The 27,385-nt window shown below is 46.2% G+C and overlaps 1 protein-coding gene across 4 annotated transcripts; it reads right to left on the reverse strand.

Annotated features, from left to right (window-relative positions):
- Positions 1–633: 633 nt before the first annotated feature.
- Positions 634–25,588, reverse strand: IP6K2 (inositol hexakisphosphate kinase 2). 4 transcript variants are annotated; one of them, XM_058557803.1, is made up of 6 exons: positions 25,507–25,588; positions 7,086–7,417; positions 4,913–5,135; positions 3,903–4,078; positions 1,860–2,035; positions 634–1,405 (listed from the first exon to the last, which is right to left on the reverse strand). In XM_058557803.1, the coding sequence occupies exons 2-6, from the start codon at positions 7,285–7,287 to the stop codon at positions 905–907; spliced, it is 1,278 nt and encodes a 425-aa protein (XP_058413786.1). In that variant the 5' UTR covers positions 7,288–7,417; positions 25,507–25,588; the 3' UTR covers positions 634–904. The 4 variants fall into 4 exon arrangements, with proteins under 4 accessions (XP_058413786.1, XP_058413796.1, XP_058413777.1 ...); XM_058557813.1 differs by lacking the exon at positions 25,507–25,588 and adding an exon at positions 23,706–24,306; XM_058557794.1 differs by lacking the exon at positions 25,507–25,588 and adding an exon at positions 9,123–10,430.
- Between the last annotated feature and the right edge of the window lie 1,797 nt (positions 25,589–27,385).

Genomic DNA, 27,385 nt, shown 5'->3' on the forward strand with positions numbered 1-27,385 from the left:
GGCTGGAGCCGCATGAAAGAGACTGACATAGTTGTGGTGGGGCCCAGGGCTGGGTAGGAGTGGTGACAGGTGGTATGGCTAAGAGGACCACCTTGCCTAGAAGATTCTCTCATTGAGACTCCCCCTCCTGGACTCTACCACAGAGCCCACGGCTGCCAACAGATCAGAGCCTGGTGGCTACTTGAGGCCCCAGTATTGGCTTCAGGACACCTGACATCACAATGTCCAGCCAGTTAGCTGGTGCTGGTGGCACAGGAGCTGGACTCAAGGTTTGGATCACCTGTTGCCCAACTTTGGCTTAACCTGTGTGAGGGCAGGGAAAGACCTGTGTCAAGAGTCAAGTGCAGTTCTTTGCATAGGGGGTGCTGGGACACTAGGCCAGCAAAGACCCCAGAGGGACCTACGGTTATGTGTGTAGGAGTCCTTCTGGCTTTCTGGGTGACCTCAGGGTGCTAGCTTAGGGGACTGAGGATGAAGCCAAGAGACTGTGGTGACTTCATGGTCCATGGGGTACGGACAGCAGCAAGAATAATATTGCTGGGCCAGGGTGGAAGTCACGGCATGTGTGAGGCTTCTGAAGGTTGGGAGGGGGGCTGGCTGCCTGCCCCTGGCAAGAACGACAGCAGCACTGTGTACAATTAACAAAAAGATCTGTATTAGAACATTTACACTCAGGGAAGAAAGAGGTATCTGCATCATCAAATATGGAATGTTGAAGAAATAGTTAAAATAAATAGACTCCGAGCGCGGTTGGGGCTGGCTCAGGCTGGGACTCACAGAGGCCTCTGCACATCAGCTCCAGGCTGCAGGGGCTACCGCCTGGCCATACTGGCCTCCTCCCTGACGCAGCACAGCTGTGCCTGGGATACAGAGAGTCTCTCAGGTGCTGGTACAGCCCGCAAGCTCACTCCCCACCTTCCTCACTTATCTCTGTAACAATGTCTATCAGGCTCTGGAGCCCGAAGATATAGCCAGCATCCTGGCCCTCATGTACCACGCTGTCCTCGCCATACAGCCTGCAGGTGGTATGTGCAAAGTCAATCATGCGCACATCCACTGAGCTGGCACCAATGGGCTTGTAGGCATAGGCACCAGCAGACTCATCAGCTGACTCTTCTGACAGGTCCTCCAAGTCCTCAGCATCTGAGTCAAGGGCCACCTCAGGCCGTTCCTTGCCATCGTAGATGATCAGCAGGGAGCTTGAATAGAAGCGGTAGGACTCCTGTCGCTCCAAAATAGCCTTGAGCTCAGCCAACTTCTTAAGCACAGGGCCCAGGAGCTCACGGCGCAGGTACCGCCCGTTGTGGAAGAACTGGAAAAGGGCCTCCTTGAAGCCCTGCACCGATAGGTTCCGTCCATGGTACTTGTTCATGAACATGAGCTGCCCACTGCCTGCCTGGTACACCTGTGGAAGGGAGACCAGAAGGTCAGGTGCTCACAGCCACCTCAGAGCTTGGACCCTGGGGAGTGGCAGAAATATGACAGCCTGGATCAAATCCTTTAACTTAAGTACACCAGTCACACAAGACACTGTCCTCTCTGATCAACACTCACTTGGGATGCAGCCCTCTGACTTGGGTTCTGTCCCCAGCCCCCTGCTCAATGTATGGGCTAATGGAGACGGTCTAACCATCTTGCCTTCCCTTCCCTCTCCTGTCCACACACTCTGGACTCAGCCAGCCTGGCCAGTCCCACAGGGGATCACCTAGGCACGCATGCTTTCTTTTCTAACCAGAAAGTGACAGACTCACTCAGTCAAATATGGAATCTTTTGAGAAAACAGGACTATGCTAGGGTGGGGGGGCAGCAGCTACTAGATGCCCTAGCCAGCCCTTGCCACGCACCAGCACTTCCCTCACCTGCATGCCACACACACGGACACCGATAACCGCAGATGTGCTCTGCTGGCATTTGCGGATCTGGTTGGCTGCCTTCTCCTCTGAAGCATCGTCACCATGCTGGCGTGTACCCATCTTGAGGTCCAGGACACAAGGCACCTCATAGTGGGAAGTCAGGTTCTCCAGTAAGATAAATTCTGAGTAGTTAAGGACAATCCCCCCTCTAAAGAGAAGGTGCTGCTGCATGGGGCCTTGGCACTCCCAGGGCACAATTCCTGCACACAGTGCCTCAGAAAAGCCTAGGTCCACACAGGGCCCCATCAGTCCTGCTATGTCTCATGCAGGGAGCCCAAGGCTGACTAGGGGGCTAAAAGGCACCTTCAATTCTTGTCAGGGAACTGGCCTGAGAACAGCCTGGGTCTCCCCAGACTGGGAGACACACACATCATTTCCTGAACTCAGCAAGGTGTGGGACCAGGTCCAACAGCATACAGTCCTAAATTATAAACAGAACATCAAATAAGTTCAGTAAATCCTGTAGCCTTAAATATGAATTGGAAATATAAGTATGAACTCATGAAAAGTTCTCTCTTTAAAATGTATATTTCCTAGCTGTGTATACTGAAAATGTCTAGAAACAATGACCAGATGTATGAGCACCCCTAGTGCCCAGACCAGTGCTCCTAGAGCAGGGATTGGTGAACTATGGCTCCCTGCTCATTGCTGTACAGGCTGTAAGCTAGAAACGGTTCTTATATTTTTAAGATGTCAAAAAATATATATATAATACTTCATGACACAGGAAAATTAAATGAAATTCAAACCTCAGTGACCATAAATAGAGTTTTATTGGAATAGAGCCATGCTCACTCATTTACATTATTGTCCATGGCTACTTTCATGCTACAATGACAGAGTTGTGACAGAGTGTATGACCTGCAAAACCTAAAAAGATTTACTATTTGGCCCTTCACTGGAAATGTTTGCGACCCCTGCCTTAGAGGAATGATTGAATTCACATCCGGAGTATGAAACATACATGACCCCGGACCATCTTTTCATACCAGCAAGTCAGATAGCCATCACAGACTACTGTGATTGTGTCAAAATGATTCAGAAACCTATTTTGAAAAGCTCCTACAGGCCAAACATGGGATAATTTGAACATCAGTAAAGATAACAACTTCAGGGGCCGGCCCTGTGGCATAGCTGTTAAGTGTGCGCGCTCCGCTGCTGGCGGCCCGGGTTCTGATCCCGGGCATGCACCAACGCACTGCTTGTCAGGCCGTGCTGTGGCGGCGTCCCGCATAAAGTGGAGGAAGGTGGGCATGGATGTTAGCCCAGGGCCAGTCTTCCTCAGCAAAAAAAGTGGAGGATTGGCATGGATGTTAGGTCAGGGCTGATCTTCCTCACAAAAAAAAAAAAAAAAAAAGATAACTTCAATGGACTAAAACACGTCAAAATGTTTAAATTCATGGATTCATAATGATACTGAAAAACTCACTTGTTGCCTTTGGAGGATGTTAAGAAACTCACCCATCATTCCAAACATCTAGTAAATAAAGGAAAATAGACATTTAACCTGCCTTTCCTATACAAACTATACCTCAGGATAAGCACATAATTGATGAGGAAAAGTTTCTCTTCACAGAAGGATGCCAGCTAACGAATGAAGAAGGAAAAAATTAGAAAATCACCTAATGAAAAAATGGATCTAAGGCAATGGCATACAAAAGACAAAGAAAACTAAACACTGTGCTTCCTAATGGACAAATACAATACCATCTCTGAGGGATTCCTGCCACCACCCCCACCAAAACTGAAGCTGAATCTGATCAAGCCTATAGATCAAATTATATGAAATTATATAATCCTAAGAGAGACAAACACATTTGCTCCCACCTGCAATCCCAGACCAGCCCTCGGCCCGGAGGGAAGTGATATTTTCCCATGGTTATCACATAGGGTGTCCTGGCACAACCATGAATAAAAAAATCCAAATTCTCTCTCCTCACTTACTCTCCCCTCTCCCCAACAGAGAGATGCCCTATGAACAAAGGATACTGTACTGGTTCCGATGTTTTGCATTCTCCTTCATTCTCTGTAACTGCTGCTGGTGACATTTCATGCTCCAAGGGTTATAGTGTTTAAGCTGGGAACTTACATTCCCCTTTTTCTCTACACTGTAGTACAAGACTTCAGATTTCTTTAGCCACTCAAATTCTTCTTCTAACTTATGGCTATTAAAGAGAAAGGAGCCAATAAATCACAAAGTCTTATCAAAATTCAGGGCATGAAGGAACTTTCTGGAGTGATCGGAAGTTTGATACCTTGATGCAGTGGTGGTTTCAGTATATACATTAAACACCAAATAGGTACAATTTATTGTATGTATATTATACCTCAAGAAAGTTGATTTACAAAAAAAATTAAGGGGTCAGCTCACTGTTTTTCTACAGTAAGGAGAATCTAAGATGCAAGAATAGCCTCTGACTCCACCCCCTGCCCTGCAAGGCAGCATTCACTGCCCTCTTCTTCTAGGCAGTACCACCCCCTGGCTTCTGGTACTTCCATGTTCCCTGACTCCGAATGCTGGAGAATGGAAAAATCTGAATTGAAATTCCATGGAAATAAGTCAACCTACTTAGCTATATTACACATACTTGAATTCATATATATTATTTATATTTTTACAAGCTCTGCCCAGGTGCAGCACTTGGAAGGCTCTGCCCAGGTGGATCCCCAAGATTCGGGGATGCCCAACTGACCATTTTGTCTCCCACTATCAGTGAGCAACCTGAGGTGACAGGATGACTCCTGTCTTGCATCCACAGGATGCAGCATAGGGCCTGGCACAGTGCCACTGCAGAAGGAATGAGCGACAAACTCTTTTACAGCTGCCACTGCAGAGTCAATTAAAGAGAAGCTGGGCATGCCATGTAGGAACCAACCACTGAGTGACAAGGCACCTACTAAGTCCATCGTGTGAGTCCTTAGCTCCAGGAGACTGGGTTGTAACTAAGACCCCTCCCCCCCACAGAATCCAGGGTTCCCCTCTCAGTCTAAACACCAACCTCTTCATCTTCTCCTCTTTCCGGTGCTGCCGCACCCAGTCCTTGGGGGTCTTTTCCATTTCTAGGCCATGAAGTTTTTTGTTTGTCCACCTTAGGAGCTTACTTTTTGGTTCACAGTCTGAATTGTCTACATTGTCCGCAGTTCCATGGTCCCCTTTTAATGGATATGCTATTAAACACAAGTTCCTGTCTTCATCTTCTTCAAAACGCACAGATACCACACCTGGAAGGGGGGTGAGGAGCAGAGAGGACTTTTAATTCCACAGGAAGATGCTTTATAAATAACATGATTGTAACATTTGTTTTTTTCTTACCCTGTTCCTTAGTCTCTATGTTGCCAGAGGCCCCAAACTCATCTGCCATCCTAACAAATATCAAAACAGCTAGAAAAAATGACACCATACAAGACAAGCAATTAGGGAGCAAACATGGCCGAGAGTCTTCCTCTTTGATGCACTCAACAAGGCAAGAGCCAAAGAACTACAAGACACATTTTTCTGTCGTTGAAAATGTTTATTAATTTTTATGTAAGTCTTCTAATCCTAAGAGAGACGTAAACACATTTGCTCTTTATATCTCGTGGGAGTTTTTAATGCCCTGAACAGAAATTCCGATGGCCTCGAGGCTTGCTTTAAAGCAGAGCCCAAACACAGGGGGAACAGGTTTGCCTGGGGGGTAAGAAGCATCCAAGGGTAAGGGAGGACTGCGCAAGCGAAACAAAATAAAGGAGCAAACAAAACAAACCACACAGCACAACAGACACTCTAGCAAAGGCTTCGCTGCGCCCCCACACGGGTGGGTGCCCCAAGCCTTTTGTCCTTCTCAAATATGTTACTTTATTGGTCTTTGCAATCTCATGTCACAAAAGAACAAAATGAACACAAGGCAAATAGGGCTGGGCTGGGAACATAGACGCATGGTGGCCTTGAAAGCAGCTCTCCCCTTCGAGTCTCTAGAACCTGCCATGTGTAATTACAGTCTTTGAGGAGGGGGCTGTCAGGTGGGAGCATTTCAGCAGGTGCCGACGAGCGCCTTACAACCGATTGGCTGAACACCTTTCCTCCCAGGCCTCTCTGGCCCAGGAACACTCAATTTGCTCAGTCCTTGCCGCCCGCCCGCTCGCTTGCTGCAGGGGAATGCGTGCTCAGAGAGAGACGACACTTCTGAGGTGGTCCCCGACTCTGGGCGCAGAGGAGCCAGGATGGGAAATTCAAGGGATCACACTTCCCTGTGGCCACGGAGCGTGGTGGGGGGGGGGAGCAGGGAGGAACCAGGGGAAAAAAGGGGGCAGGGGCGGCCAGCTAACAAGGGGCCTTTGGCTTTGTCCTGGAAAAAACAACAGAGAAGGACCAAGTGAGGGCCCCCAACTCCTCCACCCCCACAGCAACATACATGCATATTCAGAGTACAGAGAGAGGAGCCCCACACATTCTGTCTTCAAAGAGCATGTTTCAACAGTCCCAGAAGAACCTAAATTGTTCAAGAGTCTTTTGTATAACCAGGCAATGCAAATTTAAAATTAACTTCCTTAATGGGTTTGTCTTTAATTTACAAAGGACTCCCCCCACCCCACGAAAGACCACACCATGCTGGTGGCTGCTATGTCCCCCAAAAAATGCATTATAAAAAGGAAGAAAAAGTCACCGTATGTGAATCAAAGAGTTGCCTTAACATAGCAATTTCAGGGACATTCTGTCATAGCAAAGGGCTTCAGCTAATCAGTACAGGCCTCCCACTCCTGCATTCCATCTGACTCAACCCTGCTCCCAGCCTACCTAATCACCCGGGCTTCTGGTTTCCTGGAGGACAAAAAGCAGGCGGCAAATATTCTGGGTAAAATCCTCCCAAAGTCTTCCCCCGCTGTCCCCCATAGGGGACTTAGGGTTACTGTGATCGAGAGACACCTGAACATAAAACACAACTACACTTCCACCAAAAATAAACTCAAAACAAATCCACAAAACAAAACAGAATTGAGCAATCTTACCAGGGCTTGAAAACGGGAGGGTGTGAGGTGCTGGGTTGAGGGCAAAGAGGAAGAGGGGGAGGGAAAACACAGAGTGAGTGGGAAAGGGTGGGGGCTCGGGAGATAGCTACCCAGGCCTTCCATGGCCGCGAGGCCTCGCATCTCCTTGCCAGGCGCTGGCGACCTCTACAGCAGCTAGGGGCTCACCTTTGTACTGGGGAGTGAATTTGCGCATCTCGGCTGGGAGGGTCTGGTAGAACTGGTGCTCCCTCGGAACCAGAGGCTTGCACAGGGTCGTCTCGTTGAAGCGGAGCACGCAGGAGTGCCCCCCGACCTGGTGGACAAAGGGCTCCAGCAGGACGCCCTTGGCGCGGGGCTCCATGTCCATGGCTCTGAACGCTGGGCTCATCCTCCAGGCGCAGGCGGCAAGGAGAAAGGAGAGGCGGCAGGGTCTAGCGGCCAGTGCGCCCTTTGTCCGTCGTCTATCTGTGCGTCCGTTTGTCCGGCCTTGGCTCCTCGGTTGCGCGTGCCAGGACTCCCTGCCAGAGCAAAGAGTGACAAGGGAGGTGGAAGTGGCCTGGGAACCGCCTAAAGCTGCTAGCCCTCCTCCTCCAGCGGAAAGACAGCCAGCCTGGGCTCACACGTGGCCCCGCCCACGCCGCCCACTCCGGCCCCGCCTCCTCCCCCAGAAACAAACAGGCTGAGCTCTCGCCGGGCGGGGCCGGATGACGACAGGCAAAGACTGGCTGCAGGGCCCCTAAACAACCCGTGTCCCCCCCGTCCCCACGGCGTTAGAAAGTTACTACCGTGAGCAAAACGCGAAGCCACGACGAGGTAAAAATCACAACTTCAAACCTATTATTCGGATTAAATTTTACCATTTTGTAATAAAACTGTTCAACTTAAGGTGGTTGAGATCCAAGTCTGTTAACTATACATGTATTTTAACAGACTTTATTTTTTAGAGCAGTTTTAGGTTCACAGCAAAACTGAGGAAGATACACAGAATTCCCATATAGCACCCCCTGCCCCCACACATGCACAGTCTCCCTGCTTTATCAATATCTCCCACCAGAATGGTACATTTCTTACAACTGATGACAACCTATATTGACACATTATCACAGTTTATATTAGGGTTCACTCTTGGTCGTTATGTTTTTATAAAACGCATTTAAAGGGAAAACCTGCTTACACATCTACTTAAGATTTACTCCCCAGTCCACACACACCTCCCTGCCCTACGCCAAAGACAAGCCCCCGTTAACCTTATTAGCAGTGAAGCTTGGGTCTAGCTTTAATGACTAAGGTCTCTATCTAAAAACAACTGATCAAGGCTGGCTAACTCCTTAAAAAGATACACAGTGTTCTAGGTCACTGACTATTTTTATCGGTTCTATCCTGATCTCCCAAAGCTGGGGCACACCTTTAAACCAAAGCTGCGCTCCTGGAGCAATCAGGGCTCTCATCCACTCTTGAGGTCCAGGGCTTTAGCCCTGACTTCCTATCCCCAAACACTGGATCTCAGCAAAGCACACCTCTATGTGCCTGTTAACCGTTTCACAGGGCACGTCAAGCTAGTTCTCTGTTTTCTGTCTATAGTTTACAGACTACACTGTATTTAACAGCACTAGTTACAGAGCTTGGGGTACATTTCAGCATCCGTACAGGATTCTTACTGGGAACTCCTCTGGTTCCCATGACTCCAACTGAGATAGTGGTGGTGAGAATGGGTCTGCTGGAGATGTGCCCACTGTCCTCTAATGTGGGTAAAGCACCTACTATGTGCTAGATTCATTATAGGAACTTATCTCATTTGGTCCTCATGACACTTTCTCTACATAATACCACATGTAGACACTACTCTCCCTGTTGCAAACAATGACGCTGATTCAGGGAGGTGAGGAAACTCATCCAGGGCCAGGAACAATAAGCCACAGCTCCCAAGTGAACCTCAGTCTGTTGGATGCCCCTACGTGGCTGTCTCTAGGACCCAGGGTCTCCAGCAATTCTGCCTTGGACAGCACTCCTATGTACATGGGCCATTTAGTTTGTACCATGAGTGCTTTCACCATGGATTTATATTTTCTATTTATAAAGTAGCCTCTTTTAAAGAATTTAAGCTGGTGTTAATCTTTCCTTCAGAGAGAACCGACTGTGGGCCCAAACTGGACTCAAGGATTAGGAATCAGTAAGCTTTCCTATATGCAAAGAGGAGCAAAATCAAAGGTCTCAATTTCTCACCTGGTACTACCTTCTCATCATCACAGAAGTCTTCAGGAGGGAATGTGCTGAGAAGAGTCCCAAGACACAATACAGGCAACCAGCTCTAAGATGAGTACATTCCAGTCATTCCAGGCTCTCTCCAGAAGGTGGGGCTCTGAGATGCCTGGTGACACACAAGCTCTTTCTCAAGGTCTATATGTATACGTTTTTTTTCTTCTGAGGAAGATCAGCCCCGACCTAACATCCAATGCCAATCCTCTTTTTTGCCGAGGAAGATTGGCCCTGGGCTAATATCCATGCTGATCTTCCTCTACTTTATATGGGATGCCGTCAGAGCATGGCTTGACAAGCGGTGCGTCAGTGCGCGCCTAGGATCCGAACCTGCAAAACGCGGGCCACCACAGCGGAGCGCGCGCACTTAACCACTGTGCCACCAGGCCAGCCCCTCTCAAGGTCTATATTGACCAGTTTAATACCAGTCTACTGAAAAGACCTCTTGAGTAAGAGCAATACCAAAGAAAAGCTATGGCCGGCCCGCCAGCACCCAAGCATGAACCAAGTACCATAATTACTAAATTGTGAAAACACAAGACATTCCTCATGAACCTGGCTTTAGGAACACAATCCAAACCTTTCATAAGAATGTAAAACTTCTTTTGTTATCAGAGCAACGCTAACAACGATACAAATCCGTTTCCAACTCGATTCAAGATTCCTTAAATGTATTCAATTAAGTAGAAAAATATCTTTCTTCAGGCATCTCTCTTACCCATCCCTACCTCCAATGAAAAATCTAAAACCAACAAAAACTGGTCCATCATGGCAGCTCTCTAGAGTATGGTTCAGAGGTGTGGCAGAAGGCCAAAAGGCCCAGTGAAGGTCTCCACCTCCTCCTCCTCGCAGGTCCCCAGTGTGTTCCTTAGCTGCTGGGTATGATGTAGCACCTTGCCACCCTCTCCCAGCACCCAACTCTGGCAGGCCACAGGACATTGCTTCCTAGAGAAGAATCATTATCTTGGGTAGAAAGGCAAGAACAATAAGGCTCATTCTCATCTGAGCCAAGTCTGATGACAGAGGAAACTCCCAGTGAGAGGTGGAATTAGGGAGACAATTTATTATCCTGTAGTGAGGTGGAGCCAGATTCTAGTCCCAGTTCCGCCACTCAATTGCTTGGAGAAAGACTCCAAGTCCCTGACTCCCTTTGGGTACCAGTTTCTGGCCTGTAAAATGGAGAAGATAGGCCTGGAGTAGATCTCTACTCTGTGGGCTGTGTAATCAAATTAGTGAGTGGTAACCAGTAGTTTCTTTCTTTGTTTTAATCAAATAGGAAAAAACAGTAAATACTATTGCACTGCACTTAATAAGGTAAGCCCCGTTTTGTGATTCTTTTATTTTAATTATGTTCAATCTCTCAATATGAACATAAGTATGGCTTCACTGTACAACACATTTCTCACATTTGGGGTTGCAGACAAAGAAGTGGAACTTCTGTTCTAGGGTCGCTTACAGGCTATATCCCTGTAGGAAAATGAAGGATCAACTTCCCAAGGATTACACAGCAGATCAGCTTCCCCTGTAGTGGTCTCAACCTGGCCAGAACAAAGGAAAGCGCCCAAAACACCTACTCTGTTGCACCTGCTACGCTCTCTCTCTTCCACACACAGTTTGAGCAGTGGGATCTCTTAAGGTTTTTAAATATCCGAAGTCTAAGGCCCAGTTTCCCAAGACTCCTGGAGTATTAATGGCTACTGTGAAGTCCAAGCGAAGTGTGGACCCTGTACCTAGGAAGATATGGAATAACCGTAAAATACCGGCTTCCGATTGAGTATCTATTTTGGCTTTTTTTTTTTTTTGCTGAGGAAGATTAGCCCTGAGCTAACATCTGTTGCCAATCTTCCTCTCTCTTTTTTGTTTTTGTGAGGAAGATTGGCCCTGAGCTAACATCTGTGCCAATCCTCCCCCATTCTGTATGTGGGATGCCACTACAGCATGGCTTGATGAGTGGTGCATAAGCCTGCATCCGGGATCCGAACCCTCGAACCCTGGGCCACCTAAGTGGAGCATGCGAACTTAACCACTACACCATCGGGCCGGCCTCTTCCTCTAATTTTTGCTTGAGGAAAATTAGCCCTGAGCTAACATCTGTGCCAATCTTCCTCTACTTTGTATGTAGGTCGCCACCACAGCATGGGTGACGAGTGGTGTAGGTCCACAGCCGGGATCCGAACCCACGAACCTGGGCTGCTGAAGCAGAGCGCACCGAACTTAACACTAGGCCACAGAGCTGGCCCCTATTTTGGCCTTCTGCATTGCCTTAAATTTGTCCTTAAAACTATGAACAGGTAAGGAACACAAAACATGATTCATCCTAGGCTAGGACATAGGCCACCCCCCTAAATCTATCAAATTGGTTTAAGGATCTGGTGGAAACAATGCCTTAATATTCTTAATTATTGAAATATTGCAAATAAAACAGCTATGACTCATGAAAGCCCCTGGGCCCTTAGCTCATACATCTAGAATTTCAGTAATGAGGCTACAAAAAGGATCTACTGGGGCCAGTTACTTTGCCTCAAAAAAAGCACTAGGGTTGGGTAGTCACAGGGGATGGTGTGAGGCACACTAGCCTGATGGAAAAACAACCTTTACTACCCACACCTCCTCTTTGTGAGCCCCAGAACCATTGCCCAGCATCTACACACATCCATACATGACTACACCACCAGGGTCAGTCACTGGAACTCACAAACATTGCCGGTAAGAATCCAAAAAGGTACAGCCACCTTGGAAAACAGTTTGGCAGTTTCTTTCTTCTTTTTTTTTTTGTGAGGCAGATCGGCCCTGAGCTAACATCTGCCAATCCACCTCTTTTTTTGCTGAGGAAGACTGGCCCTGGGCTAACATCCATGCCCATCTTCCTCTACTTTATATGGGACACCACCACAGCATGGCTTGACAAGCAGTGCGTGGGTGCGCACCTGGGATCCGAACCGACAAACCCCGGGCCGCCGCAGCAGAGCGCCCGCACTTAACCGCTTGCGCCACCCGGCTGGCCCCTGGCAGTTTCTTATAAAGTTAATAAACATATACTTATTATACGACCCAGCAATCCCACTCATTGGTATTTACATAACAGAAATGAAAATAAATGTTCACACAAAGACTTGTACACAAATGTTCATAGTGCTATTCACAATAGCCAAAAGGTGGAAACAACCCAAATGTCCATCAAATGGGTGAATGAATAAACAAATTGTGGTATATCCATATAATGGAATATTATTCAGCAATAAAAAGGAATGTACTGATACATGCAACAACAAAGATTAATCACAAAAGCATATTAAGTGAAAAAAGCCAATCACAGAAGACCATATATTGTATGAGTCCATTTATATGAAATTCTAGAAAAAAGCAAAACTATAATAGCAGAAAGCAGATAAGCAGTTGCCAGGGGGCAGAGGTAGGGGACTAGGACTGACTGCGAAGGGGCAAGAGAACTTTTAGGGGTAATGAAAATGTTCCATGCTGTAACTAGGACAGTGATTATATGACTACATAAATTTGTTAAAACTCATCAAATTATAGACTTAAAATTGATGAATCTTGTACATAACTTATACTTCAATAAAGGAATTAAATTTTTCTTGTACATTTTTGAATTTACAAAATTTTCATAAGTACTTATTATTTTAATAATCAGAAAAGCTTATACTTAAAACGATCATATTAGCTGTTAAATAGTTGGGCTGAAATTTCCTTTTCCATCCATTCTAACTGGGATCATTTGCCTCACACATTGAGCATCTTGAGTCATTCACACCAAGGTCAGCTTGGGTCGCCATCTCTATCAAAGTAAGGGCTTTTTCCCTTCAGGGAAGGCACCTCCTCATGGTAGAGACTTGCAGGGACAGCCATGTTTTCTTTCATAAACCCATGACACCCACTGCTTATCCTAAAGCCATCTGCTCACTTTGAAAGCCTAATTTTTATCAGAGTCTTAATACTAGCAGACTTCTACCAGTTGCATGATTATCTTTTTCAATTCTCATAAAGCCAAAGCAAAAGCATCCTTTTTTTTTTGAGGAAGATCAGCCCTGAGCTACCATCCATGCCAAGCTTCCTTTTTATTTTGTTTTGCTGAGGAACACTGGCCCTGGGGTAACATCCGTGCCCATCTTCCTCCACTTTATATGGGACGCCGCCACAGTGTGGCCTGACAAGCGGTGCATCAGTGCGCATCCGGGATCCGAACCCGGGCCACCAGCAGCGGAGCGCACGCACTTAACCGCTACGCCACAGGGCCGGCCCCACAAAAGCATGCTTTACACAAAAATGAGCAGAACAGAAACATAAAGGTCCAATAAGCCTTTCTGTAAAACACCCATAAAGAAAGAAAAATCAACATCAAATCTGCTCCAATTATACTGGCCTCCTAGTTGTTTCTCAAACATGCCTTTGCATTTGCCATTCCCTCTGCTTGGCACACTCTTCCCCAGATATCCCCCTGGCTCGCTCTCTTACCTCCTTCAGCTCTTTCTGTAAACGTCACCTCTTCAATGAGGTCTTCCTTAGCCACCCCATCTAAAAGTGCCACACAACCCCATCCACACTCCCTTACACAACCTTGCTTTATTTTCTCTTTAGCACTTATTGCCATCTAACATACCTTATGTTTTCTTATTTGTCTTGTTTATTTTCTGTCTCTCCCACACTGCCCCCACCAGAAAACACAGTCCATTAAGTCAGAGATTTCTGACCGCTCTGTTCACTGCTGAATCTCCAGAGTCCAGAAGAGGACCAACACAGAGTAGGTGCTCCACAGGATGTGCCCAAATCACTACTGCATCATGAACACCTGCTGCACACAAATCAACAGAGAACTCAAAAGGCACCCACTGCAATGATCCAAACCCACATTAATCATACAGTGAGTACAATTATGAAAACGAGGCATGCCACACACTTTACAAAATGCATTCTGAGCACCGACTAGTGTTTATTTTGCATTTATAAACTCCCATCTTATCAAGTCTGCATTAAACTGGGGAGTATAAATGAAGGACCCTGCACCTGAACACACATCTGGGACCTCCTGGTGTGCACTTCATGTAAACAAAGCCTAAGCTCTTACTGTAATGACAACCAATCTCTTGGAAAAGTCTCTCTTGTAGAAAATCAGGCAAGAAAAGAATGTTCACTGAAGAATAAACTTTGAAAATGTAGCTACAACAAGATTAAAACCCCATTATTGTTTAAAACAAATATACTAACTAGCATTCAGAAATTCTGGTTTGATATTGAGTCACCTCCCAAAGACCCAAGGTTTTCAGGTTGCTAAATTATCACTGAAAGATAATTATCCCCATCTTTTGCAGGCAAAGCAAAGAAAGGCCACAGGTTGGTAATGATTATGCTGAAGGCCTCTTCAGCAACGCTGGTGGGTCTGCCATCCAGTTTTAAATAAGGTGTCTCAGTAAGATGATGCAGAAGGAAAATCATTCCCTCCACAACCTGGACTTCCAGGGATGCTGGATAACAAATGAGGCACAAGCACTGGCAACAAAATGAATATACAAAAAGGAGTTCTAGCAAAATATAGCCAGGAAGGAAGAGGAAAGCTGTCAATGTTTGCCTTGTGGGAAGCATCAAGGAAAGCAGCTGACCAGACTGACCTGACTACATGGCGCCAAACTACCATCAACCTCAGGAAAACTCCACCACTGCTCCATAGAAAACAAGTACCTCCACTCTCACAACAGCCCTTTGGAGTGGATACTATGATTATCTCCCTTACAGATGGGTACACTGAGGCACCATGAGGTCACCATATCACCCAGGCCTCATCACAGAAAACAACAGGTTCCTGAGATGAAGCAGTTGCTGCTAAGAATGCTGGAATCATTGTGTTACCCTCAAAGGAGCTGCAGCCTGGCTGGCGGGGAGGGTGTCACCTCTAGGCCACAGCAGGCGCTGGCTCCACCAAAGAAACAGGGCCAGAGAGATAAGATACAAAAGCCTCGCACTGACTTGACACAGATGCCTGCAGTCTAACACTACATGCTCATTGTCTCCCTCATTCGCATTTTCAGTTTTAATAAAGAGAAAAATACAAGTTGTGAGTGGAACTATTTTATGAAAGTCACAATAATGCAGATCCTTCTCCCCATGCTGAGGGATAAATTAACAGCAGATTCTGTTCCAAAAATCTGGACAAGCTTTTCCATAAAGGAAATAGCAGCCTCTCAGATGCTTCTGCTCTCTAGAACCACCAGCAAGACCACACTGCCCCATCTCTTTGCCTTGTCAGACCAGATTTCTGGAATGACAGACTAGAGACTCAAGATGGAGGGGGAGGGGGAGAAGGAGCTTTTAGCCTACCCAGAAATATGTTCATCAGAGTTACGCTGCTAGAATTAGAGTTTCAGCAATTTAAAAAGCTTTTTCTAGCTAAAACTGTAGCACCACCAATCTAAATTATTAATTCTAAGGTGTCATATATCCTCTTTATCATAATATCACATTTTCTTATAAATAGCTAAATGTATTCCATACACACACCAAGAATTTTTAGTCCTTAAAAAGCCCATTACCTCTCTTTCAAGGGCAATTCTCCATCTCCAGTCTCCTCTTCCTTGGTGCAGTCTACAACTCTAACCACCTTGTAAGAAACATACACAACAGGAAATGATTCTCAGACTATGGCCAAAATTGCTCTGAGGTCTCCACCTACGGGGCACTTGTCTACCTTGAATCATGGCCCTCTTATGTGCCAATAAGATTATATGCTCCCTGCCTGTGGTCAATATTTACCCCTGCTCATCTCTCAGCCCATTCCCAAATCAGGTGACACATGAACTCATCCTCTGAAACAAAGGGTGCCAGAAATGATTCAGTCCTCATGGGCAGCCACAGAACCCAGGCAGCCCCGACCTGCCTACACCAGTATCTGCTAGTTGAGGGACAAAAGTGTGCCCTGCACTGCACCAGATCCTGTGCCCAGAAGGCACAATTTCCTCTGGGTCCTCATAATATCTCACTCAGGTGAATACTCCCCTCAAGCATCTGCAAAGTGTCCCAGGCTCACAGCACCAATTTGGCGGCTTTTACCATCCAACCGCTCTGAGTACAGTCAGTGTTCTTTCACGATCACCCAGGAAAAGAATGAGATATGGTAGTGAGAAAATTCTTGACATTGTACAGGTCACAGCACTATGTTCTAACACAGAGTCATCTGCCAGTCATCCTCTCTGAGTCCTGAGATTTCCTTCCAAAATAAGGCACAGTGAGACATTAACAAATTTCTTTGGGGAAATCAAGTTCAATTGCACCCAGAGTTCTAAAGCAAATCACACACTGACCCATTCAGAATCACTCGGCTTGCAAGAAGGGCAGTGAATTAAGTCAATCAAGAGCTCCTTTGAGAATTGGGAGGGAAGGCCAATGGGGCACTTCCACTTTTGACATCTTACCACTCTATTTCCCCTGTGGCTCTATACAAGGAGTCTAAGGTATTTTCAAAGTAAAAACACTCTTAGAGGGGCTGACCCGGTGGCGCAAGCGGTTGGGTGCGCGCGCTCCGCTGTGGAAGCCTGGGGTTCGCCGGTTCGGATCCCGGGCTCGCACCGACAGACTCACCGCTTGGCGAGACATGCTGTGGCGGCGTCCCATATAAAGTGGAGGAAGATGGGCATGGATGTCAGCCCAGGGCCGGTCTTCCTCAGCGAAAAGAGGAGGACTGGCAGATGTTAGCTCAGGGCTGGTCTTCCTCACAAAAAAAAAAAAAAAAAAAAAAAAAAAACACTCTTAGAGAGCAAGATAAATCATTCCTGGGAGAGGGACAGCCTGTCCCTTCCTTTCTGAGCCTTCACCTGCCCCAGACCTGGTGGCCACACCCATCAGTTTTTCAGGGCCCAGAGTCTGTGAGCTGCCATCTGGCACCTTTGCAAGGTCCAACATTCCAAATGTCCTAGGACCCCGCATCCTCCGCTTATGCAAAAATGCATATCCAATGTTAGTTTTATACTTGTAAAACAAAAATAATCTATTATTCATAAAACAAACATCAAAGGAGGATGCAAGATTTTTGCATTCCCCAAAAGAGTAAGATGAGCTCACACAACCCATGGGGCACCTCATTTCTGAGTGTGCAGCTGTGGAGAGGAAAGCCTGTTGGCCCTGGAGCAGCCCAAACTAAAAGATGAACAAGGCTCAAAGCAAGGAGCCGTGGTAGGTTCTTCTGACAGGTCTGGGGCAGGAGAATTTCAAGGGCAATTCTCCATCTCCAGTCTCCTCCTCCTTGGTGCAGTCTACGACTCTAACCACCACAAACGAGTTAAGGTAAACCGATACGTCTCAGGGGACTTGGGGCAAGGCAGCAACTGCCTACAAACCCAGCTTTGTGGGATCCAGCCCAGGTACCCAGTGCGCACATTCTCGCAAACTAAGTGCAGAAATAGCAACACTAGAGCCAAGTGTTCTGCTTCCTGGTCTGTAACACATCTTTTTTACTCTTCCTTAGGCTTACGACTGGACGTCCAATTTCTAAAACATGTATGAGTGTCTCAAGTAAGATAAATGGATGGATACATAGAGAAAACAGTAACATTAAATGATCTTCAGTCTTGAGCAACTACGAGTTTCAGTTAAATACATTCAAAAGAATTAAACAAAACAAAATAAAACCCAGCAGTGCAAAGAAAGCTTTGTGAATTCTCCATGACAGAAAGCAAGCAGAAAAGGCCCAGGCTGACTCCACCTGCCCAGAGGGGCTTATGATAGCACATACTAGAGCTTCATCTCCAAGTCACAAGGCTTTCAAGAAAACCCAAAGCCTGAAATCCTTCAGTCCAGAGTGGAATGTGACTTCTCATCACCTCAAAGTGGCCAGGAACAGGGGCCGGCCCCATGGCTTAGCGGTTATGTGCACGCGCTCCGCTGCTGGCGGCCCGGGTTCAGATCCCCGGTGCGCACCGACGCACCGCTTGTCCGGCCATGCTGAGGTGGTGTCCCACATACAGCAACTAGAAGGATGTGCAACTATGGCACAAAACTATCTACTGGGGCTTTGGAGAAAAAAAAAGGAGGAGGATTGGCAATAGAGGTTAGCTCAGAGCTGGTCTTCCTCAGCAAAGAGAGGACGACTGGCATGGATGTTAGCTCAAGGCTGATCTTCCTCACAAAAACAAACAAAAAACAAAGTGGCCAGGAACAAAAAGAACAGTTTTCACCTGTGACCTAGCACAGTGAGGGTCCCATGAACAGCAGCTGAAGCTATTATTTTTATTTTTTGTGGATAGGGTTCTACAGGTATTGACCATATCACTTCAACAACACCTACATTTCACGAACATTTAAAATCAAATCAAAGCACGACTTTTCTGTTGTCATCATATGCTTGTTTTGCTACCTGTTCTAACCTGGATACCACATTTAGGAGCTACCATCTTCCCAATCATTTCAGTCTTAACTAAGTGGCATCTTGGAGGCATAAAGAACAAAAACTCTGTCTCGTTACTAGAACATTAACTTTTGGCCACCATATACTGATAATGCTGGTGCATCAACGGAAGAGATGTTACCTACTTGTATTCCATAGCTTAATCCTTACTTGTAAGACTGAATTAGCATTGGGCCGGCCCCGTGGCTTAGCGGTTAAGTGCACGCGCTCCACTGCTGGCGGCCCGGGGTTCGGATCCTGGGCGTGCACCGACACACCGCTTCTCCGGCCATGCTGAGGCCGCGTCCCATGTACAGCAACTAGAAGGATGTGCAACTATGACATACAACTATCTACTGGGGCTTTGGGGGAAAAAAATAAATAAATAAAATTAAAAAAAAAAAAAGACTGAATTAGCATAACTTCAACTAGAAGAGAACCCTATTAACGAAAATTTACATTAAAAACAAACATAAAACCTTGAAAAAGATTGGAGAAAATAACTGTAAACAGAAAAATGAATCCAGGGTATACCTGAGCAGCATGGTAAGGGCCAACAAACTCTTGCTGAGTAAGTCCTCATCTCCCCTCTGCCCATGTGGAAAATGGCAAAATGGTAACGTGCTATAGCCTCCCTGGTCACAAGGCAACCACTTCTAGTTCACAAAGCATACCACCACAACTGACAGCAGGGCAAGCTGGGCAGCACTGACTCGCTTCCTCCCTCCATCCCCGGGGCTTAACACAGCACATTGTCCTTTAAACATGCAGGGTGAGAAGACTTTCGGGAAGACTGATGGGCCAGTGGACAGGGGGGTTATCCTAGGGATGAAGGATACAGGATTTCTTTGGAGGTGCATTATATGGTATGTGAACTGTATCTCAATAAAGCTGTTATTAAAAAAAAATCAACACAGTAAAAGGGTCCACACCACAGATCACAACCAGCTACGGGTAAAGGTTCCAGTGTGAAATCTCCATCATCGAGAGATGAGGATGCAGAGTTCAGGAGGAGAACACCTCCAAATGTGGCTATGGGAATGTCAAAGACACACCCAGGCAAACTGGAACAGAACTAATTCATGAAATATGTGGGTAAAAGCTTAACTTTTAAAGGAATACATTATTTTAGATAACTAAATATGTATGTGCAATTAAAGATAATAAATATTACAAGAAATCCAACTTTCAGGTACATCTCTGTAAGTTTATACACTTGAGTTGTACCAAAAAATCCTTTTTAAATCTTCTCCCTGGGAAATTGGGGCCTGCCTTATGTTTGGATATAAACAATGCTTTACTTATCCTCGGTGCCTGTCTTCATGTGTAAACCAGGCATGGTACAGTTTTATAGAGGTGGCGTGAGGTGGGAACAAGATTAAACATCTAGCCTACTGCCTGGCTTGCATGCAATGCACTCCTCAAACGTGAGCTGTCCTCTGTCCACTGTCACAGTCCACAGTTCCTCCAAAGAGTCCAATGGGAGATGAAGGTCAGAGGGTGGACTTGACAGTACAAGAGGATAAGAGCACATTAAGATTGCACTTGTGGATGGAGGATGAAGGGGTCTTCAACACCAGGCAGAGAAATGGAGAGTGCCAAGGGACATCCTGTTTAGCCCTTAAACAGATTTTTTAACTGGTTACAAATGTGATAAAATGGCCACCATTAATAGTTTGGCGTCTCTTCATCCTGTAATTTTCTTCTATGCATTTTCCTATTCTTTACATAAATAGGGTAAGGCTAGGGCCGGCCCCATGGCTTAGCAGTTAAGTGCGTGCGCTCTGCTACTGGCAGCCTGGGTTCAGATCGCCGGCGCGCACCAACGCACTGCTTCTCCAGCCATACTGAGGCCGCGTCTCACATACAGCAACTAGAAGGATGTGCAACTATGACATACAATTATCTACTGGGGCATTGGGGGGAAAAAAAAAAGGAGGATTGACAACAGATGTTAGCTCAGAGCCGGTCTTCTTCAGCAAAAAGAGGAGGATTAGCATGGATGCATGGATGTTAGCGCAGGGCTGATCTTTCTCACAAAAAAAAAAAAAAAATAGGGTAAGGCTAAATGTGTTGTTTTGGCTTTTTTACCCAGTAAAATCAGCTTTATTTTTCCCCCCTAACTTTTTTTTAAATTGTGATAAAATATATACAATATGAAATTTACCATTTTAACTATTTTGGGGTGTACAGTCCAGTGGCATTAAGTACATTTACAATGCTGTACAACCATCACCACTATCCATCTCCAGAACTTTTCATCTTCTGAAATTGAAACTCTGTACCTATTAAATAGTAACTCCCTACTCTCTCAATCCCCCAGCCCCAGGCAACGACCATTCAACTTTCTCTCTATGCATCTTACTACTCTAGTTTCTCATATAAGTAGAATCATTCAGTATTTGTCTTTTGTTTTGCCATTTTCCCCCACTAAACTATATGCCTTCGACATCTTTCCACATCTGTCTATGATTCCTTTTAAAGGCTGCATAATATTCACACATAGTCATAATGTATTTATTGACTGCCCTGACAGTATTTCTTATTTTTTATTAGACTAATAATGCAATGAGCATCCCTGTATGTCTTCGCACACTTGTGGAAGTATTTCTGTAAGAAAAATTCCTAGAAGTAGAACTGCTGGGATAGAGCATAGATTAAAAAGGTTCCATCTGCTGTTTCACTCTGACATATAATGTATGTGGAGCCACTGCGGATTTTGGAGCAGGGTGGTGACATTTTATGTTAGGAAAATTAACCAGGGAGAGAGACAAGGGAAAACCCAGCTTCAAAGAGGCCCTCCAGGTCACTACTGCAGTAACATCGGTGGAGGGACACTGGCAGCAGGAACCAGCATTTATTGGCAGCCTTCTCTGTCTGCATTCTTAAAGAGCAAAGAGATACAATTCCTATACATATTAGAAGCACACATGAAAAAGGGGGTTTGAGAGAAGAAAAATTTTAAAACTTTATAAGGTAACTTTGTAGGCTCATGAATTTAATATCTGGTTATATGAAGATGTCAAAACCAAAGGTGAAAGAAGAGGCAACACTGCCTTCACAGTCCTGAGCCTGGGAGTTTTCTGAAGGAGAAGATAGCAGGAACACCCCTAACAGAGCTGCAACCCCTAGGAGGCATCAGGACCAAGACAAGCTAACCTCTCCATCACTTCCCAGCCTGGGCTTCCTTCTCTCATGGGTCTCTCCTCCTTCATCTGCGGGGTGGGGGGGGGGGAAGAGTCCCTGACAGCCCTCAGGTTCTGGGGCCTCCAAGGCACCTGGGCTGTTCTCTCCAGATACCTGTCCCACCTGGAATGACTTCTTTAATGTCACCTCCCCCCACTCAGTGGCACACTCGGCAGGGCACAGGGTCTCTTGCCTTCTCCACTACACCCACAGAGCCTAGTGCCCTGCCCAGCCCACACAGGGGAACTAAGGAAGGAAAGGAAAAAAGAGTAGAGAAACAGGACTTGGTAGGTAGATGGCTAGGTACAGCACACTGTTCTTAACCTTTGAGGGAGGGTGACCAACCCCCTAGAGAATCTGAGACATCTGTGGGCCTCTCTCCTGAAAAATGCACACCCTCACTGAACTATGCATACCATCTGGAGAGTGGGCAACCATAAACCCTATCTTCAGAACCCCTGATACAGGGAATCAAATTAGAGGGATGAGTCAGATATTGAGCCTTCACAAGTCAGAACAAGGATGTTTTGTTCATAAAGTCAGGAATAGCTGAGAAGGTACTGAGTTGAGCTGCAGACATTTAAATATAAGGGAATGGTCAAGCACTCAAGAAATGTTCAGCAGATAGTAAGGAGCAGTGGACTGAAGCTTGAGTGAATCTAACTTGAAAGATTTGGGAATTACCTACAAAGGGAAGACAGAAGGTCCCCCAAGAGTAACGTGCAGAGAAAGAAGAGCACCAGGGCAAGGTCTCGAGAACTGTGAACTGCCTGCGAGCAGAAGGTACAATGTCAGTGCGAGAGGAGGAGGTCTGTAAAGAGATAAGGAGGCAGAACATCTACACCTTCCTTGGAGGCCAAAGGTAAGAATCTCCTCCCAGTTCCACGTGGAAAATCTAGGGCTCAGACCCTTTGGACCACATGATAAAGAGGGAGGGGGAGGGTCTTGCTCTGCGTGGCCCTTTAGGTCCCTGACAACCTTCACAGTTGAATGAATTGAATGAGCCCTGGCAGTTCCTTCTCAACTTCTTCATCGAAAAAATATACAGAAGTGACCGCTTCAAACCCAGCCACCAGAGTCAAAAGGTCTCAAGCACAGGAAGTGATTAGCAAAAGCCAGCTCACAGGAAACCCTGCAGGACAAATGACAGTTGCTTCCAAAGATAAATTATAAGAAAAATAGAATGAGCATGTACAAATTTAAGAGACACTTCAATCAAATCCAACGTGCAGAGCTTCTCTGGATCCCAATTTGAACAAGCTGTAAAAAAAATGAGACAATCAGGAACATCTGAATATGACTGGACACCTGAAAAAAATTAAGGAATTTTCACTGTTTTTTAGGCAGAATAACAGTATTGTAGATACCATGGGTACTTCTTTGTCTCTTAGAGATACACAATGAAATACGGATAAAATACATTTTGGGGATATGGTTCCTAAGAAAATCTGTTGTTTTTTTTTTTAAGGTCGGGGGAGGAAGGCAGAGTGTAGATGAAACAAGACTGGCTAGGAGTTGGTAACTGTGGAAGCTGGTGATGGGTGACAGATCCAAACCAACTGCGTATCACCTTAGGAGACTCTTCCTTCAAACTCTGAGGTGGACTCCAAATTCAGTTTTTGGGGTAAAGGACCCTTCCTTGCAGAATATATTGCAAAACACTAGTACTATTTGTTACTTGTATTACTCAGTATGCAAATAGGCAAAAATACAATGTACTTAAAAACAAAAACATGCTTTAAAATGTAATCACAGAAGAGTAATCAACTGCTTACTCTCTACTATACAAAAACGTGTTCAATTTGTTTAAAGTGATTATCCTACAGGTAAAATAACTTCACTTAAAGGGAAAATTTTTCCCCAGTGCATCCACTTTATGAGCCAAACAATGGAAAATTTTCACCTCAGCAAGCGGCCTCAGGAAGGCTCACGCTCATCCCTGTTGCCTAGATACCAGTGACATCTCTGGTGCTTACAGAAGGCTCTGGCACCTCCCCCTGCAAGGGAGACTGGCTAAGGTTCATCAGTCTGTGGTTGCTCCTTCCTCGCATATTCCACTGCTCAGACAGATACAGGACTGGTATACAGTGTACTTGTCTGTCACCTGCGAAGCCTCGAAGCACAAAAGAAATCTATTACCAGCTAAACTGGTTCTTACAATTATATCAACTCTAGTCCTAGTTCTCATCCACTTGATTTCTAACAATTCCTGTGAGTTCTACTCTAAAGTCACAAAGCAGGTAAACCAATTGGAATAACAGTTAAATTGACTTTTTCTCCAATTAAAAAGTTACTAGATGATCAACTGACCTATTATGACAAATATGATAAAGTATTCATTTTGCCCAGTTTCTAATTCTGATACTGGCTAAAGTTAAAAAAATAACAACAGGGGCCAGCCCCATGGCGTAGCAGTTAAGTGTGCACACTCCGCTGCTGGCAGCTCGGTTCGGATCCCGGGCTCATACCAACGCACCACTTGTCAGACCATGCTGTGGCGGCGGACCATATAAAAAAGTAGAGGAAGATGGGCACAGATATTAGCCCAGGGCCAGTCTTCCTCAGCAAAAAAAGGAGGATTGGCATGGATATTAGCTCTGAGCTGATTCTCCTCACAAAAAAATAAAATACCACCACTCTGAAACTTCCCTTTAAATACTTAACACCAAGTTACAGGATGCAATTATATAAACACCACAGCACCCAATCTCACCACAACAGCAATCTATGTAAATAAGTATTTTTGTTCACTCAAAATGTTACCCTGCTAAAAATGCATATACAGCAAATATATTAAATACTAGAATTTATCAGAATTACTGTAATCATGGTGCTTTATAAAAAATATCATAAAACTGGTGATCTGCAATATTTTTGTTACTTTTCAAAAGTTTCAGCATTTTTTCTTGCAGATGACTTTATTTTATTCTTGCTCTACGCACATTTTGCTACCAAAATGTTTCATTCTAAGCAGTGGTTAGTTCTATTCCCCCTGGCATTTAAAAGCAGTAGGTTCTACCCGTTTCTACATTTTATTTTCACAACATTTGGACTCAATTTTCTGCTAGTGCAACTTTCTTAATATATGAAACCGAATAAAATTCTAAAATGAAACAAATCATTAGGATGCAAAAGACAAAAGCATTCTGTAATCAAATGTGAAAGAAATGAAAGCTGCACTCATGATGAAGCTTATCATTATAAAGAAGGCGTTTTCTGACCAATTTTAGGACTTTTTGGGATAAGACTGTGTGCAGATTTCCCCACGAGACACCAGGTGACAGGCCCAACTGGCACTCAACATTCAAAATGGCTGCACATCTGCCGGCCCCAGGTAACAGTACCTGAGGCGCTGGCCTGACTCCTCCAACCAAAGCCTCAAGGAGAACCCCCTCAATAACCCGAGAGAGCGTGGACGCCAATGTCCTGGGGACACCCCTCAATGACTCGGGAGATCTTGCCCCACCAAAGACCCGAGAAGACTTCCTCACTGACCAAGGGTGAACCCCCCCCAATGACCAGAGAACATTTTGTCCCTCAAAACCAGAGGAGACCTTCTGGTCTCTAATAACGCCTCTCTCAAAAGACCCAGAGAAATCCGGCCCCACAAAGATCCTGGGAGATCTCCCTTCCCCCATGTTCGCGGGAGAGCCCCTCCCCAAATAACCTGGGAACACCTCTAATGACTAGAGACCTCGCCCCCCCAACAGCCCGGAGAAACTCTCCTCTAAAGCTCCCGGGATGGCAGAGCCGTAAGCGGAGCGAACCGGTCGTTACCTGCAGCCTCAGCTCAATACCGCGCCGCTTCCGACCTATTGTTTCTCTCCCACCAAGATGGCGGCGGTCGCGCCGAGCCCCGCCCCCCGCACCTCGCTCCCGGCGCCTCTCGCTATTGGCTCGCACCGCGAGCCCGTTCGCTGACTGGGCGGCCCGAAAAGCGCTGTTGCTAGGGCACCGGGATTCGCTGCGGCAGCTTCCGGAAGGGGCGGGGCACGGGGCGGGGTCAAAGAGGGGAGGGTCTTGTCTGCCTCCACAGGTGGGCCGATGGGTGCAATGCGGGATGCCTGGGGGAAGGATGGATCAACAAACTGTCCCATTTTTCCCGAGTCTGGGGGGTTTCCCCGGATGCAGGACTTGCAATGCTGACTTGGTGACAGTCTGAAGCAAACTGGGAAGCTGGTCACCCTAGCAGATGGATGGGCAGATGACTGGATGTGGATGAACGAAAAGACAGACAAAAGAGTGGCTGTAGATGGTGGATAAGGGAGTGGTTATATGCACAGGTGGACAGATGACTGGATGTAAATAGGTGGATAAATGACTAGATATAGAGAGGTGGACACAAGAATGGCTGTAGAGTCCTCTGTGGACTGGTGGATGACCCAGTGCCTACCCTAGGTCTTACCAAGCTCCACACTGCAGGGCTTGTCTGAGGCTCATTTGTCCTGGGCCTGTGCCTGCCAGAAAGGCTCCCATCTGAGTGAATGTCAGTGTAGCTAGGAAAGGCAAGGGAGGAGGGGGTGCTACTGAGAGTGGGCAGAGCCTCCTGCTTGATCTCTACTTTTTCTGTAAAGGAGGCTAGTGTTGCAGCCCTGTGTGCTGGGAGTTTGCAGAGGTGTGGATTCACGCATATACTCATTCATTCAACAAGTATTTATTGAGCACTTACGCTCTGTGCTGGAAATACAACAGTGAACAAAAACAGTAAAAAAAACCACACAAACTGTCTTTATGGGAGTGGACAGGAAATATTTCTGACCACTGATCAGATTGTGACCAGCTGATCTCTCTCTCCTCTCTTGGAAGCACCTTCCTTGTGCGGCTTCCAGGGCTCCATGCACTCCTGGTTTCCTCTGACTTCACTGGTTCCTCCTCTTCACTTCTTCTCTCTCTGTCTATACTATCTCCTTCATAATCTTATCCAGGTTCATGGCTTCAAATTCCTCCTGCATGGACCACATGTCAATCACTCTCAAAGGTATATATCCAGAATAGACCCTCCCTGAGTGCCAGACATGATGTCCAGCTGTCACTTGGTATCTCAAACTCAACTTGTGCCACCCTGGCTCTGGCTCATCCCCTAAACCCACTCCACCCCACCTCCACCAGCTCAAGTGATGGCAGCTCAGTCCTTCCTATTGCTCTGGCCAGACACCTCAGTGCCTCATGATTACTTTCTTTCCCATTTACATCAATGCACCAGGAAGTCCTGTTGCTTCCATCACATCATCTACCCAGAATGAAATCACTTCTTACCAGGTCCATGGCTTCCACCCAGTCCAAGTCACCACCATCTCTCCCCAGGACAATGTCACAGCCACCTCCCAGTCTCCTGCTGCTGCCCTTGCCACCTTCAGTCTGTTCTCCACACATCAGCCTGTGAATACATAAGTCAGAACCCCTCATGCCCTGTTCAAAATCCTGCAGTAGCACCTCCCCAAAGAAAAGCCACAGCTGACAGGGGCCCCATGATTCCCCATTACCTTTCTGACTGCATCTTCTCTGTTTGCCTTCAGGCCCACGGCTCAGCCTCCCAAAGTTTCTCACATATCACACCCCATGCACTCTCCTGTTCAGGGACTGGGCTCCAGTTATTCCTCATACCTGGACTGCAGTTTCCACAGATTTTCACAGGACTGTACCCCAACACCTTTAG

Source organism: Diceros bicornis, chromosome 2, assembly GCF_020826845.1.
Source record: "Diceros bicornis minor isolate mBicDic1 chromosome 2, mDicBic1.mat.cur, whole genome shotgun sequence".
Taxonomy (NCBI): domain Eukaryota; kingdom Metazoa; phylum Chordata; class Mammalia; order Perissodactyla; family Rhinocerotidae; genus Diceros; species Diceros bicornis.

Excerpts from the sequence above, each read along its gene's own strand:
- IP6K2 (XM_058557803.1), bottom strand. The coding sequence starts at position 7,287 with ATGAGCCCAGCGTTCAGAGCCATGGACATGGAGCCCCGCGCCAAGGGC. Across the intron at positions 5,136-7,085 it reads ATTCACTCCCCAGTACAAAG|GTGTGGTATCTGTGCGTTTT; the intron begins GTGAGCCCCTAG and ends CCCCCCTTCCAG. Across the intron at positions 4,079-4,912 it reads AAAGAGGAGAAGATGAAGAG|CCATAAGTTAGAAGAAGAAT; the intron begins GTTGGTGTTTAG and ends TCTCTTTAATAG.